The sequence below is a fragment of the Osmerus mordax genome, chromosome 16 (genome assembly GCF_038355195.1).
Source record: "Osmerus mordax isolate fOsmMor3 chromosome 16, fOsmMor3.pri, whole genome shotgun sequence".
Lineage (NCBI taxonomy): Eukaryota > Metazoa > Chordata > Actinopteri > Osmeriformes > Osmeridae > Osmerus > Osmerus mordax.
In genome coordinates, this window is record NC_090065.1 from 2,689,825 (window position 1) to 2,709,194 (window position 19,370).

A 19,370-nucleotide genomic window follows, 5' to 3' on the forward strand; every position below is an offset into this window, starting at 1 on the left:
GCTGACAGTGGGCTGCTGACAGACCTCCAGGGACAGGGCAGGTTTAACTACCACATCTGCCGTCTCCCCACGGTTGGTTCTGAGCTATGTGGTGGTAAGATCAACACGCTGTTCTGCGAGGTAGCTTACTGCGACCAGATCTGGAAGGAAGCCTGTCTGGTGTCTGTTGTGGATTGCTGAAGAGCGCGAGACTTCAGTCCTCGTACGTTCCGTATCGTGGGACCCAGATGTGTTTGGTATTCTTGTTAGGGAAAATGTCAAATAAGGAAGGGTGTTTCAGTTTAAGTGTTTTGTTTTGTACGACAGAGACCCTTAACCCTCACATGCCTTTTCTGTTAAAAAACAAAACAAAAAAAAAACATAGTCCATTGAAGATGGTAAATACGTTCTTCTCAACACAAATCCTGATATCTTGAATATCTGGAAATCATTTCAGTTGTACTTCCAGAACCTGCAGGGCACAGCCGGCACGTCAGCTTGTGTTCTGGTGTTTACGTGCCGGGCCCTCGTAAAATTAGAGAGAACGACCGTCAGAATCTGTGTCTTCAAAGTGTCGCGTGGGTGAATGTTTCCACTAAACACCAGGATACTATACCAGAGAAACAATTGAACACAGACCTGCTCTCTATCATCTCTATTCCCTTACAACCCCTCCCTCCCTCCCTCTCTCTCTCTCTCTCTCTCTCTCTCTCTCTCTCTCTCTCTCTCTCTCTCTCTCTCTCTCTCTCCTCTCTCTCTCTCTCTCTCTCTCTCTCTCTCTCTCTCTCTCTCTCTCTCTCTCTCTCTCTCTCCTCTCTCTCTCGTCCCTCTCTCTCTCTCTCTCTCCCTCTCCTCTCTGTCCTCTCCCTCTCTCTTCTCTCTGTCCCCTCTCTCTGTCCCTCCTCCCTCCTCCTGTGTCTCTGTTTATTCAGCAGTATTTTCTTATGCATTTAAGGCAGTGACCTCTTCTGAAAACTAGCTTTTCTCTTCAAGGACCTTCTACTTACAAGTAGTGGTTTGTTACACAAATGTTATCCCTAAAATCTTATTTAATACATCCATGATCAACTTTACAGAGTAGCCACAGAAACATAGCTGTGAGTATGCCTTCAAAATGCTCTTTGTTGTGGTAAAAACCACCCTGCTGTAATGGCACAACAACACAAGTGATTGTGTCCACTGGCGGTGCAGAAGCAGAAAAATGACGGGGTTTTGTTTGGCTCGGCTCCCCGCCCCAGCAACGCTGTCTCTCCGACAGGACCAGGGCCGTGGCTTTGTGATGATAATGGAAGCTAATTTGACTTGGATGATGATCCATCAGGAGCCGTGGATGCCTTGCTGCTTCCAGGAGACATTACTGACCTGAAATGGGAACTATTACTGCAAAAGCGTCATCAGTCACTTAAATGTTGTTTCGTTTTTTTATGTGAGAGAGAGAGGGAGAGAGAGAGGGAGAGAGAGAGGGAGAGAGAGAGAGAGAGGGAGAGAGAGAGAGAGAGAGAGAGAGAGGAGAGAGAGAGAGAGAGAGAGAGAGAGAGGAGAGAGAGAGAGGAGAGAGAGAGAGAGAGAGAGAGAGGGGTTGTGAGGGAATAGAGATGATAGAGAGAGGGAGACAGAGAAAACAAGGCAGGGGATACAAAGAGAGAGAGGGGGATTGAGAGAGACGGGAAACGTATTGAGAGAGGGGGAGGGGGTGACAGAGAGGGAGGGGAGGAATAGAGTGAGAGGAGAGAGAGAACGATGGAGAAACAAAACTGCTTATATGATCGCACAGGTTTGATTCCTCTTCCCTTCCACTCAGCCTCCTCTGATCCTCCTCAGGACCGGCTCGCTCCTCTAACCCCTCCTCAGACCGGCTCGCTCCTCTGACCCTCCTCAGACCGGCTCGCTCCTCTGACCCTCCTCAGACCGGCTCGCTCCTCTGACCCTCCTCAGACCGGCTCGCTCCTCTGACCCTCCTCAGACCGGCTCGCTTCTCTGACCCTCCTCAGACTGGCTCGCTCCTCTGACCCTCCTCAGACCGGCTCGCTCCTCTGATCCTCCTCAGGACCGGGCTCGCTCCTCTAACCCCTCCTCAGACCGGCTCGCTCCTCTGACCCTCCTCAGACCGGCTCGCTCCTCTGACCCTCCTCAGACCGGCTCGCTCCTCTGACCCTCCTCAGACCGGCTCGCTCCTCTGACCCTCCTCAGACCGGCTCGCTCCTCTGACCCTCCTCAGACCGACTCGCTCCTCTGACCCTCCTCAGACCGGCTCGCTCCTCTGACCCTCCTCAGACCGGCTCGCTCCTCTGACCCTCCTCAGACCGGCTGTTCCGCCCTCTGACCCTCCTCAGACCGGCTCGCTCCTCTGACCCTCCTCAGACCGGCTGTTCCGCTCCTCTGACCCTCCTCAGACCGACTCGCTCCTCTGACCCTCCTCAGACCGGCTCGCTCCTCTGACCCTCCTCAGACCGGCTCGCTCCTCTAACCCTCCTCAGACTGGCTCGTACCACAGCTTCGTCTGAAGGGCTGGTGTGAGGGGTTGGATTCACACTCAGACCACTTCATCGATCCCAGAAAGAGAAATTCACCTTCAGCTCAGTCCCGTACACGTCCATGATAACAGAACTGATGTAGGGGAAGGGCAGACAGACTGAAAACGCTACGCATTTTACCCCGCACACAGGTCAGAACCAGTTTACCCATTTACATTTAATCATTTAGCAGACGCTCTTATCCAGAGCGACTTACAGTAAGTTCAGGGACATTCTCCCGAGGCAAGTAGGGTGAAGTGCCTTGCCCAAGGACACAACCTCATTTTATATGGCCGGGAATCGAACCGGCAACCTTCTGATTCATAGCCCGATTCCGTAACCGCTCAGCCATCTGGGTCCCTGTCCATCTGAGACACTACACATTTCACACACACACAGGTCAGAACCAGTTTACCCCAACTGAGAAGAGACCGTACAGGACCTCTGCAAGGTCGCGGTCTGAAACCTCTTCAAGAGTGGGTGCCGTCGACAATGAGCAAATTGGGATGATTACGTTGAGATACTCTTCTGCCCTTAAGAGGCCTCGTTGCCTGGTTACAGATCCGGCAGGTGATTGGCTGAGCTGAGTGACTGTGACCGGCGGAGAGGTGGTGATTAGTGTGATTGCGTGCTGGGGTAGCGGTCGCCAGGATCATAATCATATTGTGAAGTCTCAAGATAGATTGCTGTAAGTGGCCCCACTCTGACAGCAACGATCGCTCCAGTGACTGATTGAATGATGGGAGGAGATGGATTGGCTCTGTGTTGTGTGTGTGTGTGTGTGTGTCGTCAACCATGCTATACCCTGCCCTCTGGTATGCCCCCCACCCCCTCATTCCACCCGTACACACCCCCACACATCCACCTCCGCCTAAAACCCCCCACCCTTCACACTGCGACAGCAGCCCAGTCGATCATACCTCTGACAGCCCAGCCTTATGTGCAGGGGGGGTGGGGGGAGGGGTTTGGCCAATCAGATTGAGAGTGAGGCAGTGTTAATGTGGATAAGATCTGGTGTTCACATGACCCGGCTGTGTCTATGCCGGCTGTGTCTCTGTCGGCTGTGTCTCTGTCGGCTGTGTCTCTGTCGGTTGTGTCTCTGCCGGCTGTGTCTCTGCCGGCTGTTGTCTCTGTCAGCTGTGTCTCTGTTCAGTCACGCTGGGGCGAGGGGGGCCGCACAAAAGATTGACACTCGGCCGAGGAATTGACTTCCAATGCAGGAAGCCTGTGTTATGTGTTCGTTTAGGCCCGATTAGGGTTCGATGAAGGAAGCGGTGCACCAAAGGCTGCTGTTACATTGATTCGATTGATTGATTGATTGATGATTTATTGGCCTCGAATGTTTCTTGCGTCGCAGAATTCGCTTTTTCAGTATCGTAGAGAAGACATATTTGATGGAAGAAACGGCAAACATTTTCCAGAACATTATGATCCCAGAAGATGATAGAAAACGTTCACATGACCTCCGTCAACAATCACAGAAGACAACTTTTGCTAGAATTTTCAAAGCCTTTGTACATTTTCTCTGGAGTATTTACAAGGTAGATCTTGTGTTGGGTACAGTATTTCACAGTTTTGTGTTCTACTTTTACAGAATCCATTAAAACTGGGGAATTCACAAGGTCATAATGTACAGTTCGATTTTTTTCCTTATTTTGTAAGACTCTGAAAACCCCTTCTACCTACTCTTCCTCATAAAAATCCAGACAGAGTCGCTCATGTAGGAAGTGCAGTTCAATTTATCTCCCTGTAACCTGGTATCCATTGATGCAAATGCTTGTAAAGTATGAAATTGGCCAGAAATTAAAAGCCAGCTTACATCCCTGAATACATGTCCAGTTGCTACCGGTGGCGCCACTGACTGAAATCGAAACCCACTTAACCGTCGCTGTCTAACGGCGCAATTTATAGTCTGTGTGATTGTAAATATCAGACATTATTTATATTACTGTCTCTGGTGTTCCTCCTTGTCTCGAACAGTACCCTCTGAATGCAGGTGGAGATGCATTGTAAACAGGTTTGGGAGGGAAGCTAATTCAAATAAACCTATTAGGTGGATGAATTTAGATGCATGTGTGCATGTATGTGCGTGTGTTTGTGCGTGTGTGTGTGCGTGCGTGTGTGTGTGTGGCCCATGCCGACACCCAGCACCGTGACTCCAACACAGCGCTACGTTGCTGTAACTGCAGTGTGATGTGATGCGTCTCTTGTTGCCTAACCAGACCCTGCTCTGGTGTCTGCTTGTTCCTGTGGCGACAGACACCGGCTGTATTTACGGTTGTGACGGAGGAAGAGAGATTTAGAGGCAGGTCGTCTCGGTGGATATTTAGAGGCAGGTCGTCTCGGTGGCTCAGCTGAACCAGAAACACAACAACCTCAGAACGATGGTTCATATACAGTCTGGATTTATGACCTTGTGATTCATATCAGGTCAGATCTGAGTCTGCACAGGAGCCGGTACCCGAGTGTAGTGTGTGTGTAGCGTGTGTGTGTGTAGTGTGGGTCTAGCGTGTGTGTAATGTGTCTGTGTGTGTTCCTACTCTCCTATGCCTCCAGCAGTATTTCCTCGTAGTGAGCAAAGATCTGCATTCCTTTTGTGTTTACACACAGATGTAGCATGGCAGCATCTGTTGGCGTTTCGCCAGTACTACTAGTGCCCTCTGGGACAGAAGTGTGTGTGCTTCTGCATGAGAACGTGTGTCAGAGCTGTGTGTGTGTGTGTGTGAGAGAGACAGCTTGAGGAGTAGAGTGGGAGTCTGAATTGACCCGGGTCATGGACACAAGCTAGCTCCATTAGCGCGAGGCTTCATCCTGTCACGCTGAGGGGGGCGGGTAGAAAAACTGCTGAATACTTTATTCTTCCCTTCGTTTGACACCAACACTATTCCCCCATAAAACAATGAAACTGCCAGTGAGGTTTCTATCGAAACACCACTAATGTTTTAGGTTTGAGTAGCTAAGTGGTATGATTCCGTATCGATTCAGATCGTACTGGGGGAAAAAAAAAAAGCCGGGAATCAATACAGTGCAGACGAATCATTCTCTCAAGGTAATCCCAGGTAATCCTTTACGATCCCCGATGAGGCTAATGACGGTGTAATGTGGCCGTACGCAAAGACCACAGAATGCCCTGCAGGCCCTCTTAATCTCTGCACACCATCAACAGACTTCGTCGAAGCCTTGATGAAGTCAAACTGTAGCGCTGCTGTTTCACTTAAAGGACCGGGGTGGGTTGGTTAGCTGTACACAACAGCGTTAGCCCTTAGCGAGGACGCCAGATTCTGTGTGGGATGTTTCAAGGCCCCCGAATCAATAGAAGTGGATTGTCTGGTTTCTCAGCTGCTTTTTCACCCTGTGAAGTTGGAAGTCCAATCAGATGCTCTCTCTCTTCTTCTGAGGAAGCAAGGCCTGCTTCCCCATTGGATGAAATCCTAGCGGAACCCACTTCAGTGAAGGCTGCTGTTGGGAGGGTAGGATTATTGTCAAAACTTGCTGGTTTTTACCATTCATATCTGATGGTGAGAACATGTTTATATAACGTTGTCATCTGCAAAGCAGTCGCATCGACAGTAGGGCTCTTAATACCGTGTGTAGACTGTCGCTGAAGTCTACTAATCTTTCTTAATTAAATGTTTAATTAAAGTGGTGGATTTTAATTAAGTCGATTATTTTATTAGAAATTCGCATTACAGATTATTCGCTGAAGTAGAAGATAGTACCATATCCTTATAGAATATATCCCTATAAAACAAATCTGCATAAAAATGATCAAAAGAAATTAGTTAAATTCCAACCAATCAGATAGTGGAAATACCTTTGGGTTCTAGATAGTGTGCTGTTATTTTATAGAACAACAAGATTGATGAAGATCAATTGAATACTGATTGTCTAAGACTTTGTCGTTGTCTAATATGGATTGCATATATAGGCTCAAATATATACAGGCTGCTGTATCTATGTCTACTTGTAGACTGCTAGTAAGACCCTACGATGCTAGCAGTGGCTCCTCCACACAGGCCCAACACCTCAGGAGGGCCCCAAAACATCCAGGCCCTCCTCCTCTTCACTCTACAGTAGGGCTCGTAATACAGTGTGTCTCAGACCCAATTGGCTGTCTGAGGGGGCTGGGGGGGGCTGGGGGGGCAGCAGCTGGCTTTAACGGCCCTGAGATCAGGAGCATCCCTGGTCCAGCCATACAGAGATGAGTCACTACAAACTAGGTACTCTGTTTCAATCCCCCCTTTCTGTGTCTACCCTCTTCTCAACCCTCCTTCCCCCCCTCCCTCTCTCCCCCTCTCTCCCCCCTATCCCCCCTCCCTTTCTCCCCCCTCTCCCCCTCCCCTCTCCCCCCTCTCTCCCCCTCACTCTCTCCCCCCCTTCCTCTCTCCCCCCTCTCTCCCCCTCTCTCCCTCTCCCCCCTCCCTCCCCTCCCTCTCACCCCCCTCCCTCTCTCCACCTCCCTCCCTCCCCCCCCTCCCTCTCCCCCCCCTCTCTCCCCCCTCCCTCTCCCCCCCCCTCTCTCCCCCTCCCACCTCCCTCTCTCCCTCTCCCCCCCCCATCTCCACCTCCCTCTATAAAGACCAGTAAGAGGAGGAGAAGCCAGAGGGCGAGTCTCTTTCCTCTCATGTCAGAGAGATGCTCCAGGGTCGTATGAATGAGAGCATTCACGGGGTGATCCAGGGGATTAGCTGGGCTGAGATCAGCTGTTACTGTCACTTACTGTACATTACATGGGTGTAGGAAGCCTTTGATTTGAGATTCCTCCCAGTGTATGTGGGGGGTCTTTGTCATGTGATGTCTGTGGGGAGGGGGTAGCTGGTTAGAGTCTTTATACAGAATGTTCAGCCATTTTTTTGATACAAAAATATATATACAGTACATACAGGTTTTGATGGTGGTGTAGAATGTGAATGGTCAACTTTGTACACACCTTCTTACATTTACATTACATTACATTTAGTCATTTAGCAGACGCTCTTATCCAGAGCAACTTACAGTAAGTACAGGGACATTCCCCCAAGGCAAGTAGGGTGAAGTGCCTTGCCCAAGGACACAACGTCAGTTTGCATGGCCGGGAATCGAACTGGCAACCTTCGGATTACTAGCCCGATTCCCTCACCGCTCAGCCACCTGACTCCCTATTGACCTATCACCCTGCGGTTCTGTCTCTTATAAAACCTGAGTTGCGGATGGTCCTGATGCTTGTTCTCCTCTGACTGGGACATGACTTAAGTCTGACAGAGGAGCAACGTTTTGGTTCCTACATCTGGTCCACATTTTGGTAGGAAGCATTTAAGGACGGTTAGCATCGTTTAACCTGTTTTTTGAACCCTGAGGCCCCTCAGTGGACACCTGAAGAGCCTGTCTTCTGTTGTGAACCAGAACCTCAGAGACGATGCTAGCGAGGCTGGTGTTCACCCAGAACCTCAGAGACGATGCTAGCGAGGCTGGTGTTCGCCCAGAACCTCAGAGACGATGCTAGCGAGGCTGGTGTTCGCCCAGAACCTCAGAGACGATGCTAGCGAGGCTGGTGTTCGCCCAGAACCTCAGAGACGATGCTAGCGAGGCTGGTGTTCGCCCAGAACCTCAGAGACGATGCTAGCGAGGCTGGTGTTCGCCCAGAACCTCAGAGACGATGCTAGCGAGGCTGGTGTTCGCCCAGAACCTCAGAGACGATGCTAGCGAGGCTGGTGTTCGCCCAGAACCTCAGAGACGATGCTAGCGAGGCAGGTGTTCGTCCAGAACCTCAGAGACAATGCTAGCGAGGCTGGTGTTCGCCCAGAACCTCACACTGCTGTCTCTGCCTTCCTACACACAACCTGATTCAATGCAACTTTATTGACTTTTGAATTCTTAACAGCTATTCCGTAGATGTGTATTTTCATATTTCTTGTTCATTTATATGTTATTGTATTTTATTATATTATTATTTTATATCTATTTTTCCTTATGGAAGGTTTACAGTATGGGAGGTTTCCATGCTGAGCTCCTCCAGCATTTCGTCAACAATTTCAATCACGTCCCCTCCCTATTAGATCATAACATTGCGCTGACGCAGTGATCTGTCCCCAAACATGCTTTTCTTCATCACATCATCTCTCACCTCTCCTGCCCAATCCAGAGACAGACTGTGGCAGAGCCCGTCCTATCATAGCACAGGAGGGTATCGTCTTGCCGACCGTCCAGTCAGCAAAGTCCAGGAGGGTTATTATGGTCTGGAGAAACCCTTCACGATCGCAAGACTCTGAACTCTAGGCTTCACACACGGCACACACACTGTGTCCTCTCTCTGTCTCTGTCTCTCTCTCTGTCTCTCTGTCTCTGTCTCTCTCTCTCTCTCTCTCTCTCTCTGTCTCTCTCTCTGTATCTCTCTCTCTGTCTGTATCTCTCTCTCTGTCTCTGACTCACTCTGACAATCTTTTACTCTCTTTTATTTTATCCCTTTCTCCTTTCTTACCATCTCACCTACATGAACATGATGTAGCTCCTGGTCTTTCCTGGGTACTCTCTCCCCTGTGTATCTCTTACATCCCTCTCTGATTGATTTTTTTCTCTTGTCTTTTTCTAAGACAAGAGATTCTCAGTCGAAAATCTCTGATCCTTTCATTAAATATCACGGGCAGTCCTGACTCAAGATCGATTTTCCTCATCTCTTTTATAACCACAAATGCTTAAGGATAACTGCTTATCCACTGTTTAAAACGTAAAATTGGTTCTACGTTCCTGTTCTGTCTCATTCCTCTCAGTTCCATCCAGCCCCACGGTACCGAGCCATCTGTTAGCTCCTTCTATGCCCCCCTGTATCTGATAAAGGACTTCCGCTTCGACCGGAGTTGGACTGTGTTCTGTTAGCCAGGCAGGCATACAGGCAGAGGTCACACATGTGCTGACTTAGAGGTCAGCCATGTTCAAAGGGGAGACCGTCTGGGTTACGTATCACATGGATTAACCAGATCACACATGACAGTTCAGGCCCCTTAACAAGGCGTGATGGAACCGTGTCTTCCTTTAGGTGGGTCTGGTGACCGTGCTTGAAAGGACTGCGGTTGGCGATTAGCTCGGATTTGCCATTAGGCTAAAGCTAACGCGCTTAGGTTCGTGTTGAGTGATGTGCTTTTCCCCGTGTAGATCAAACCGACATTGAGTCCATGTTAGAAGTATTGCCATCCTTTTAAGCCTCAGGGGAATTAAGAAGCCTCGACTGTGGGAGAGGTGTGAGAAAAGTCAGACGGCTGAGTGGTGAGGGAGTCGGGCTAGTAATCTGAAGGTTGCCAGTTCGATTCCCAGCCGTGCCAAATGACGTTGTGTCCTTGGGCAAGGCACTTCACCCTACTTGCCTCGGGGGGAATGTCCCTGTGCTTACTGTAAGTCGCTCTGGATAAGAGCGTCTGCTAAATGACTAAAATGTAAATGTAAAAATGTAAAAGTCACAGGCTTTCCCCGAGTTTCAAAGCCGAGGAGTCACCTTTGGAAGCCTCTCCTGTGTATGTGTGGGGGGGGGGGAGAGGGGGGCGGGGGGGGGAGAGGGGGGCGGAGGGGGAGAGGGGGGGCGGAGGAACAGGAATGGCAGTCTAATTAGCCCCTCTCTGTAGGAGAGCAAACGACGTCCACACACCCCTCCTCTAAACGTGTGTGTATGTGTGGCCTACATTTCTCCGATATTCTCACACGCTATGAGCTAGTAACCAAACAACACCTGCAAGTCAGACACCAGCCCGATGGTCTTATTGTTTGATGTGAGCTGAAGACAATGAAGGGAAATCAGAGACTAATGTGATATCTGGGATTGTACTGCTCTCAGTAATGCCTGTGATTCATTCGGGGTTCTTTGCAAGGTTACACATCTGAAAATGTAGGTTGCATCATTTGATTCATTAAATTGTATCCCCGTGTCCCAGTCTGTAACTAGAACTGGGTCAGTTGTATCACCGTGGGTCCACACTCATCCATTTCTCCTCTCCTTTCATCCTCTCCCCACTCCTCCCTCTCCTCCCTCCCTCCCCCCTCCTGTCCTCTCCAGTAACAGACTAGCCCCTAGCAACCACGACCGGATACAGAGGCTGAGGCATGAGTTCCAGCAGGCCCAGCAAGACGACGACCCAGACGACCGCCGGAGGACGTATAGCTTCGAGCAGCCCTGGGTGAGTGTCTGAAAGCAGGCCGGGCTTCTCCACGGAGCCCCCCTCTGACCTCCACCACCAGCCTGGGGAGGTAGCTAGCTATCTGGCTGACTGGCTAATGTGCTGATTGGCTGGCCGGCTAGCATGCTAGCTGGCTGGATAGCTGGATCGTGAAGCTTCCCACCATTAGCTTCCGGACTAGGAAGGCTAGCGATGGCGCTAACAGGCTAACATGTCTGTCGAGCTAACCATCACTAACTCCCACCACCTTCAGCGCCTGAACAAAGCTAACAGCACTGACTTTTGAGACCCTCTATGGACTTCAGTCATTAACTCCTCTGTGGGCCTCTCAGGGCTAACCATGCTAACCCTAACCCTCCAAACCCCGCCCCCGCACAACTCTACCTGCATGTGGGGCAATTCCATCACTAACTCCACCCATCTGTCCGCCCACTCTTCATCCCATCTGCTATGAGTCTGTTTGTCTGTCAATCACTCACATGGACCCGCCCACCACATCAAGGACCTGTCTCTAGGGGTTTTCTGTGTGGGGGGTATATTTCTTTGTTGTTTTTGCGTACAAGTTTATATGTTGGTATTAATTTGTGCCTTTAAGGCTTTTTAAGAGCTGTCAATGTCTTAACCTTCCTTTTATCTACACTAGAAACATCTAGAAACAAGCGCATTAAAATGCAGTTTACAGTTTAAGCAAACACAATCGGAACAAAATTTGAAATGCCTTCACAGTTCAAAATACAGTAATGAATTTATTGAACATTGAGTCACCACATAACACAAGTGTTCCTTAAGTGTGATTCAGTTTTTCTGGTCAGTAATTACGATACAGGATTTCTTGAAACACAGTACATGTTTAACATAGCTCTATTTGTTTATTACTTTATGATCACCAGTTTTCTATCTAACTATATGCTGTCTTGCTACTATGTAATTATTTGACCATTGCCTCACTAATCATGTACTTGACCTACTAACATGTTTGTACAGTATAAGCGTGATTTTACAAATTCATCTTAGAATATCTTACCATGTTTCTGCTCTAGTTTTCTGTGTACGCTGACCAGTCGGAACATTTCATAATCTGTATTGTGTATTTGTTGGAACGAGAAGAGGGCTATTGAGAATTTTAATGAATTTTGCGTCAGTTGTGACAGAGAGCTATTTGAACACATCCCTGTGACCTCTGTTTTTTATATAGCTGGTGATAAATCCAATAAAAAGCTTGGTCTGTTTTGAGTTGTGTTTGGTACTGCGATCTTAACACAATTCACATGGACTAATTTAGTGGGTTAGGAGGAAAGGGAAGGATAGACTAACACAGCCCTCTCTCTCTCTCTCTTTCTCTCTCTCTCTCTATCCTGCTCTCTCTCTCTTTCTACCTATCTCTCTCAATCTCTCTCTCTCTCTATCCCGCTCTCTCTCTCTTTCTACCTATCTCTCTCAATCTCTCTCTCAATCTCTCTCTCAATCCCTCTCTCTGCCTCTCTCAATCCCTCTCTCTCGCTCTCTCTCAATCCCTCTCTCTGCAGTCAAGCATGCACATAATTAAAGTGCTTGACAACACCATTACACATTATGTTTGTTTGCATTAGCCATCACAAAGTTACCACTTTCCCGTGGCAGAACGGTAGAATAACAGCTCAACGAAGATGACTGCAGTGATTCACTGTTAGTAGAAGTCCGACATACTGTTTGTCATGGGGGGGGGGGGGGGGGGGGGGGGAGTGAGAGAAGGGAACACAATGTATGTCTTTGAAACTCAATTACAGTTTGTTTCTGTCGCATACATCTTGTGAAATTCTCTGCATTTCATTGACCGATTCCACGTCCGTTCACTAGCACCAGAACATACACTATAGGCTACAAGGCAGATGTGGAAAACAGTAGTTCTCCAAATCCTTCTTCTTCCTCACCTGGGGCCCCCGTTGTTGTAATTGGGGACCATAATATATGATACAGTTTGCAACAGACCTATATGAAAGGTCATGGAGGCTCTCCCAGATTTAAACCCGGGTTTAAATTCCATCGTCTGTTGTCGCCCTCGCTGCAGTCCAGTTTAAACCAGTTTACGCTGTCTGCGTTCTGTAGTACAACCTGGGTCAGTATCGGGGGGTCCCTCATTTCAGCCAATCATCCCTTTTCACTCGCTAGTTTGCCCAACTCTGCTAGCAACACAACACCCTTGCCCTCCATCCCTCTGCTCCCTCTCTCTCCCTCTGCCTCCCTCTCTCCCTCTCTCTCCCTCTGCCTCCCTCCATTCCTCCCTTATTACCTCCACGCACCTTCTACATTTCTCCCTGCAGTTTGAGAAAGAGAGGATTGTGGGTACTGTGGTCTAATTCCATCACAATGACTGATACCCAGTCCAGGCTACATGGGAACACTTTTATTGCAGTCATTTATACCACTGTGAGACCCACTGGGGGATGGCGTTTGCTGGAAGCGCTATATTGCTTGTTGTATTTTACCGAGGTGTATCCATTTTAATGCCTCCATTAACTTTCATTTCTTCTGGGTGTTTTTCCCGATCAGGCTGTACTCGGGATAAGGAGCTATTACACAGGCACACTAAAGGGAGTCCTGTACACCAGGCAGCATATTGCTGTTATAATTTCCACATACATGCTATTTGTAATGAAACTCGCTCTTGAAATGTACTTTTATTATATATATTTTCTTTTTACGTCCGAGAATTAATTGCTCCCTTCGTTGAGGCGTAGTCGCCCGCCATCCTTATTCCGTCGTCGGCCATCTCCGTGGCGACGGACCGGCGGGGCAGGTAACGCCAATCAATCCCAGAGATGATTGCCACCGGATTAATTCGGTTTAATGGAAGGTGTCTCCTCTGCGCTGACGGCCGCTAATCGCTTTACGACCCTCCTCATCTCCAGAGCAGCCCGGGCCGCCGTCTGAATAAGTCCCATAACCATAAAGATAATTAGATTGGCTTTGTGTTATGACTGATCCACAGACGCCGTGTACCGTTAACACCCACATCACTAATGAACATGAGAACAAAAGGGGTTGAGAGGACTGGAGGGTGGAGAGGACTGGGGGCGAGGGGTGGGTTGGAGAGGAGGGTGTAGAGGACTGGGGTGAGGGGTGGGGTGGAGAGGAGGGTGTAGAGGACTGGGGTGAGGGGTGGGGTGGAGAGGAGGGTGTAGAGGACTGGGGCGAGGGGTGGGGTGGAGAGGAGGGTGTAGAGGGCTGGGGCGAGGGGTGGGGTGGAGAGGAGGGTGTAGAGGACTGGGGTGAGGGGTGGGGTGGAGAGGAGGGTGTAGAGGACTGGGGCGAGGGGTGGAGAGGTGATGGTATGGAGGGGTGGGGTGAGGGGTGGGGTGGAGAGGAGGGTGTAGAGGACTGGGGCGAGGGATGGAGAGGTGATGGTATGGAGGGGTGGGGTGAGGGGTGGGGTGGAGAGGAGGGTGTAGAGGACTGGGGCGAGGGATGGAGAGGTGATGGTATGGAGGGGTGGGGTGAGGGGTGGAGAGGTGATGGTATGGAGGGGTGGGGTGAGGGGTGGAGAGGTGATGGTATGGAGGGGTGGGGTGAGGGGTGGAGAGGTGATGGTATGGAGGGGTGGGGTGAGGGGTGGAGAGGTGATGGTATGGAGGGGTGGGGTGAGGGGTGGAGAGGTGATGGTATGGAGGGGTGGGGTGAGGGGTGGAGAGGTGATGGTATGGAGGGGTGGGGTGAGGGGGTTGACAGGGATATAAAAGCCTGTCTGGAGGGGTTTGAATAAGTGAATGATTAAGGGAGGAAAGAGAACGAGAGGGTGTGTGCGCTGGTGTGAAAAGATAATGTGTGTCTGTGTGTTCAGGTTTAATGATCTTCACAGGGGAGGGGGGAGGGGTTGTCATGGTGTCAGAGGGACAACTGTTGTTTCATTAACACTTACTAACATCCATCACAACAGCATATCCCATAATAACCTCATCCTGCATCCATATCATGCTCCTTCCCTCCGTCCATCTGTGTGTCTGTCTCACAGCCTAACTTGTCCTAACCCTGTGAAGGATGTAAACAGGTCAGTCTGGCCGATACCTGGTAAGTGTCCAGTTGAGTTTCCACTGAAGCTTTGTGGAGATAAATTCCCTTCTGAACTTAAAAGTATTGAATAGATTTTTTGTCTGCCTTTTCAGAACCTGCAAAGCGTTTCGGGAAACTCCCTCATGTGTCTTGTGGTGTGTGTGTGTGTGGTGTGTGTGCCTCGAGCCTACAAATTAAGTAGATGTATTCTGTGAAAGCGAGGACTACAAGTGCATGAATATGATATAGAAGTGTAGGATCAAAACAGGTTTTTAATGTGTGTTTTAGTGTGGTGATGACGATGATATTGATAATGAGGTGGATGATGATATTGATGATGATATTGATGATGATATTGATGATGATGCGGTGGTTTCAGCCCAACGCCAGCGCTGGTACGTACACACAGCCAGGACGCCACTCAGTGTCTGTGGAGGTGCAGATGCAGAGACAGAGACAAGAGGAGAGAGACGCCTTCCAACAGGCCCAGAGACAGTACAGCTCACTGCCCCGGTAAGAGAGGGGAGGGGGGCTGTCAGTGTCTTGTTTGTGTTGACGTGTGTGTATTTCAGTGTCTTGTTTGTGTTGGTATGTGTGTGTGTTTCAGTGTCGTGTTTGTGTTGGTGTGTGTGTGTATTTCAGTGTCGTGTGTGTGTGTGTGTTTCAGTGTCGTGTTTGTGTTGGTGTGTGTGTATTTCAGTGTTGTGTTTGTGTGTGTGTGTGTATTTCAGTGTCTTGTTGGTGTGTGTGTGTGTGTGTGTGCATTCTCATGTCAAATCTGACCACCAACAACATAATGCAGGTCCTTATATAGATGATATCAGATCCAGTATAATCTGATGTATCTGTACCTTAAGGTAACCACTTCCACACCCACACACACAAAGTATCCAGTTCCAGACTTGAAGCTATGAGACACCAGTCTGGATATATCACATGACATATCACATGACTCTCCCTGTGATCGGACATGATGTGTCTGATGTGAGAAAACGTAATAGCCTTTGATCTGCATGCAATGCCAGGAAGCTGTGTGTGTGTGTGTGTGTGTGTGTGTGTGTGTGTGTGTGTGTGTGTGTGTGTGTGTGTGTGTGTGTGTGTGTGTGTGTGTGTGTGTGTGTGTGTGTGTGTGTGTGTGTGTGTGTGTGTGTGTGTGTGTGTGTGTGTGTGTGTGTGTGTGTGTGTGTGTGTGTGTGTGTGTGTGTGTGTGTGTGTGTGTGTGTGTGTGCGTGGCACCCAGGGTTTGATAGCAAACTTTTGACGAGTCATTCAGAACCGTAACTCTGAGGTCGGTAACAGTGAACACATCCACATGTGGTCCATCCATCTCTCATAACTAAAGCTGGAACTTCTCCACAACCACAGTCCGCAGCCAAGGAAACCTGGTCTCGATCTGCTAATCCTTCATCTGGTCATCTTAACTCAACTTCTGTTGATACAGAAACGCTCTCGATAAATATTTGAGTCAGCGTTGTTTAAGGATTAATCTGTAAGGAAAAACATCCCATTGCCTGCTCTGTAATTTGGCGTTAATTCTATTTCGTCCAGTTTTGTTTGGATAAACGTTTGTGTATTATCTTAAGAACCCTATTGTTTGCCTTTCCAGATTCCGTTGTAGGAACTCAGAATCAGAGCCATTCGTCATCCTGTATCTGTGTGATGAGTATCACCGGTTTGTTAGACTGCTGGCTAACGCTGGCTAACGCTAGCTAACGCTAGCGCGACAGTATCTACTCCGTAGGCCTGAAAAAGATGCTTCGGCGCTGACTGAAAGAGTCTCAGCCCTCAGTACATGTGATTAATGTTTTGTGCGATTAGAAACAGCCTTCGTTTTAGATAAAGCTTCACTCAGTGGAAACTAACCTTTATTTAAACAGGGGAGTTTGGATTGAAAACAAAGGCCAGGCGTTTGGAACTGAGTGCAGTCCCACAGCCTACATTCATCATTGACAAACTTCATTGATCTCTGAGCCAAAGTAATGCCATTACTGGAGACTCTGCTGTAGGCTATGGGGAGGATGGGAACAGCTGCTGTTGAAGCCTGGTGTTGGAACTAGACACATGTTTCTGCTCTCCTCTCTCTTTCTATCCCTGTGGATCTCTCTCTACCTCTCTCATCGCCACCACGCTTTCCCCTTCTCTCTTTACTCTTTCTTCTCCTTTCTACCTCTCTCTCTCTGTGTGTCTCTCCCTCTCTCCCCTTCTCTCTGTCTGTCTCTCTGCCTCCCCACCACTCTCTCTGCCTCTCTCTGTGTGTTGTTCTCCACATGTGTGTTACCAGCGCAGCATCAAACTGAGCAGATATAGGGTGTGTGTTTCTGTACAGTGAGCCAGGCCAACTGTGCCCTTCTTGTCAACTGCCGAAATGAAATGGGATACCCAGACCCGGTCTTTCGAAAATTGGACTCGCTGGAGCGTGTGCTTAAATAAACTGTCTGGATTGTGTTTCTATCCAGCCGCTTAAGAACGCGGATCCATTTTGCTCACTCGCTGTCTCTCTGTAAAAAAAGAAAAAAAACTAAACTAAACAAAGAACTGCTATATTGGCTTTATATCTCTTTTTTTTCACCCTCAAATTTAAACACAAATAATCATCTCTTTCACAGCTGGTCAGTAAACCTGCTAATTATGCATAGCTCTGAGACAGAAGCCACTTGACGTTCTGTTTCGCTGCGGTTTTTCCCCCACTCTATTGTTTTTCGTTTTGTTTTCTCTTTCATCTTGCCCTGAAGATAACTAGGGAGCTTAAAGGCTTGGTACATTCATGCATATCATATGTGCACAACACGAAGATGCTTACAAAGTGGTCAGCGAAGCAGAAACGACGATGATGTCACATATGTGAGGGATTGTCTTCCCTGTCTGCCTGTTAAAGGGGAGGGCAGCCTGAAGGGTTGACAGCCGTGCCTTTAAGACACCATGTCAGGTGTCAGATATCTGCTGGGGGGGGAAAAGCTCAGGGGACAAGATGGCCGACTTCTCGATTCTCCTGCGAGAGAGCCGCTATTACGGTGTCAAGCCTGATGTGTGTGTCTGTCCATCACTGGAAAGGTTAAATGGACTGGAATGACTGTAACTACCGTATTTATGTGTGTTTCACCATCGACTTGTGATAGCCCTGAGGATGTGGGTCCTAAAAGCTCTGGCTGGCTGGTCTCTTTCCACGGAATATCTTTCATTTGTTCTTTTTTAATTTTCTGGAGTTGGACGATATCGTAAATGTCCAAATTATGATGATGACGCTCTGTAGGTTTGCAGTTCTAGGATTCTTAATCTCTCTCTCTCCCCCTCCCTCTTTCCTTCTCTGTCACACTCTCCCTCTCTCGATCCCTAATCTATCTCCTTTTCTCTTCCCACTCTCTCTCCTCCCCATCTCCCTCTCCCTCCTTCCTTCACTCTGCCTCTCTCCTACCCTTCCATGTCTCCCCCATCTCCTTCTCTCCTGTTTCTCTCTCTCCCCCCTCCCTCTCTCTCCCTCCTCCCTCTCTTCCCTCTCTCTCCTACCCTCCTGCTCTCCTCCCCCTCTCTCCTCCCTCTCTTTCCCCCCCTCCTCTCCTCCCCCTCTCTCTCTCCTCCCCTCCCCTCCTCTCCCCCCCTCCTCTCCTTCCTCTCTCTCCTCCCTCTCTCTCTCCTCCCCTCCCCTCCTCTCCCCCCTCCTCTCCTCCCTCTCTCTCCTCTCCTCCTGCTCTCCTCCCCCTCTCTCCTCCCTCTCTCTCCTCCCCCTCTCTCCCCCCCTCACTCTCTCTCCCCCCTCCTCTCCTCCCCCTCTCTCTCCTACCCTCCTCTCCCCCCCTCCTCTCCTCCCTCTCTCTCCTCTCCTCCCCCTCCCTCTCCCTCCTCACTCTCCCTCCCTCCTCCCCTCCCCTCCTCTCCCCCCCACCCTCACCCAGACAACCCAGGAAGACCCCCAGCAGTGTCTCCCAGGACTCCTGGGACAAGGCCTACCCTCCCGGCGAGGTGTTCCTGACGGCCAAGGACAACCCTCGCTACTCCAGCTACCAGGGCTCCCGCAACGGCTACCCTGCCGCCGGCGGGGGGGTCAACGCCCGCGTGCTGCTGGAGGCACAGGAGCTGCTGAGGCAGGAGCAGAGGCGCCGGGAGCAGGAGGCCAAGGGGAAGCCGGCGCCCCCTGCGGAGCACGGGGGGAAGTACGACGTCTACTCGCCGCTCAGGGACCCGGCCTCGCCCAAGGGGCCGTACCGGCAGGACGTCCCCCCGTCTCCCTCCCAGCTGGCCAGGCTCAACAGGCTGGGCTCGGAGAAGGGGCGGCCCTTCTACTCCTGAGGGAAGGACTGTGGAGGACTGGGGATGAAGGAGGGGAGGATGGAGGACTGGGGATGAAGGAGAGGAGGATGGAGGACTGGGGATGAAGGAGGGGAGGATGGAGGACTGGGGATGAAGGAGGGGAGGATGGAGGACTGGGGATGAAGGAGGGGAGGATGGAGGACTGGGGATGAAGGAGAGGAGGATGGAGGACTGGGGATGAAGGAGAGGAGGATGGAGGACTGGGGATGAAGGAGGGGAGGATGGAGGACTGGGGATGAAGGAGGGGAGGATGGAGGACTGGGGATGAAGGAGGGGAGGGGTGGAGTTGAAGGAAGGAGGTCCTGAGCGAGGAGGATCGGGGTCAGGGGTCGACAGGCCGAGGCCAGGGGCTGCTTTGGGGTGAGCCTCTGGAGGCCTGGGGAGGCTGGAGAACGAAGCCATGAGT

General features: G+C 50.0%; 1 protein-coding gene across 1 annotated transcript in view; it reads left to right on the forward strand.

Annotated features, from left to right (window-relative positions):
- pard3ab (par-3 family cell polarity regulator alpha, b) overlaps positions 1–18,961 on the forward strand; it is a 127,918-nt gene extending 108,957 nt beyond the window's left edge. The window contains 3 exon segments of the mRNA XM_067252895.1: positions 10,513–10,633; positions 15,039–15,172; positions 18,550–18,961. Of these exon segments, the coding sequence (XP_067108996.1) occupies positions 10,513–10,633; positions 15,039–15,172; positions 18,550–18,943 (649 nt within the window). The 3' untranslated portion in view covers positions 18,944–18,961.
- The last annotated feature ends 409 nt before the right edge of the window (positions 18,962–19,370 follow it).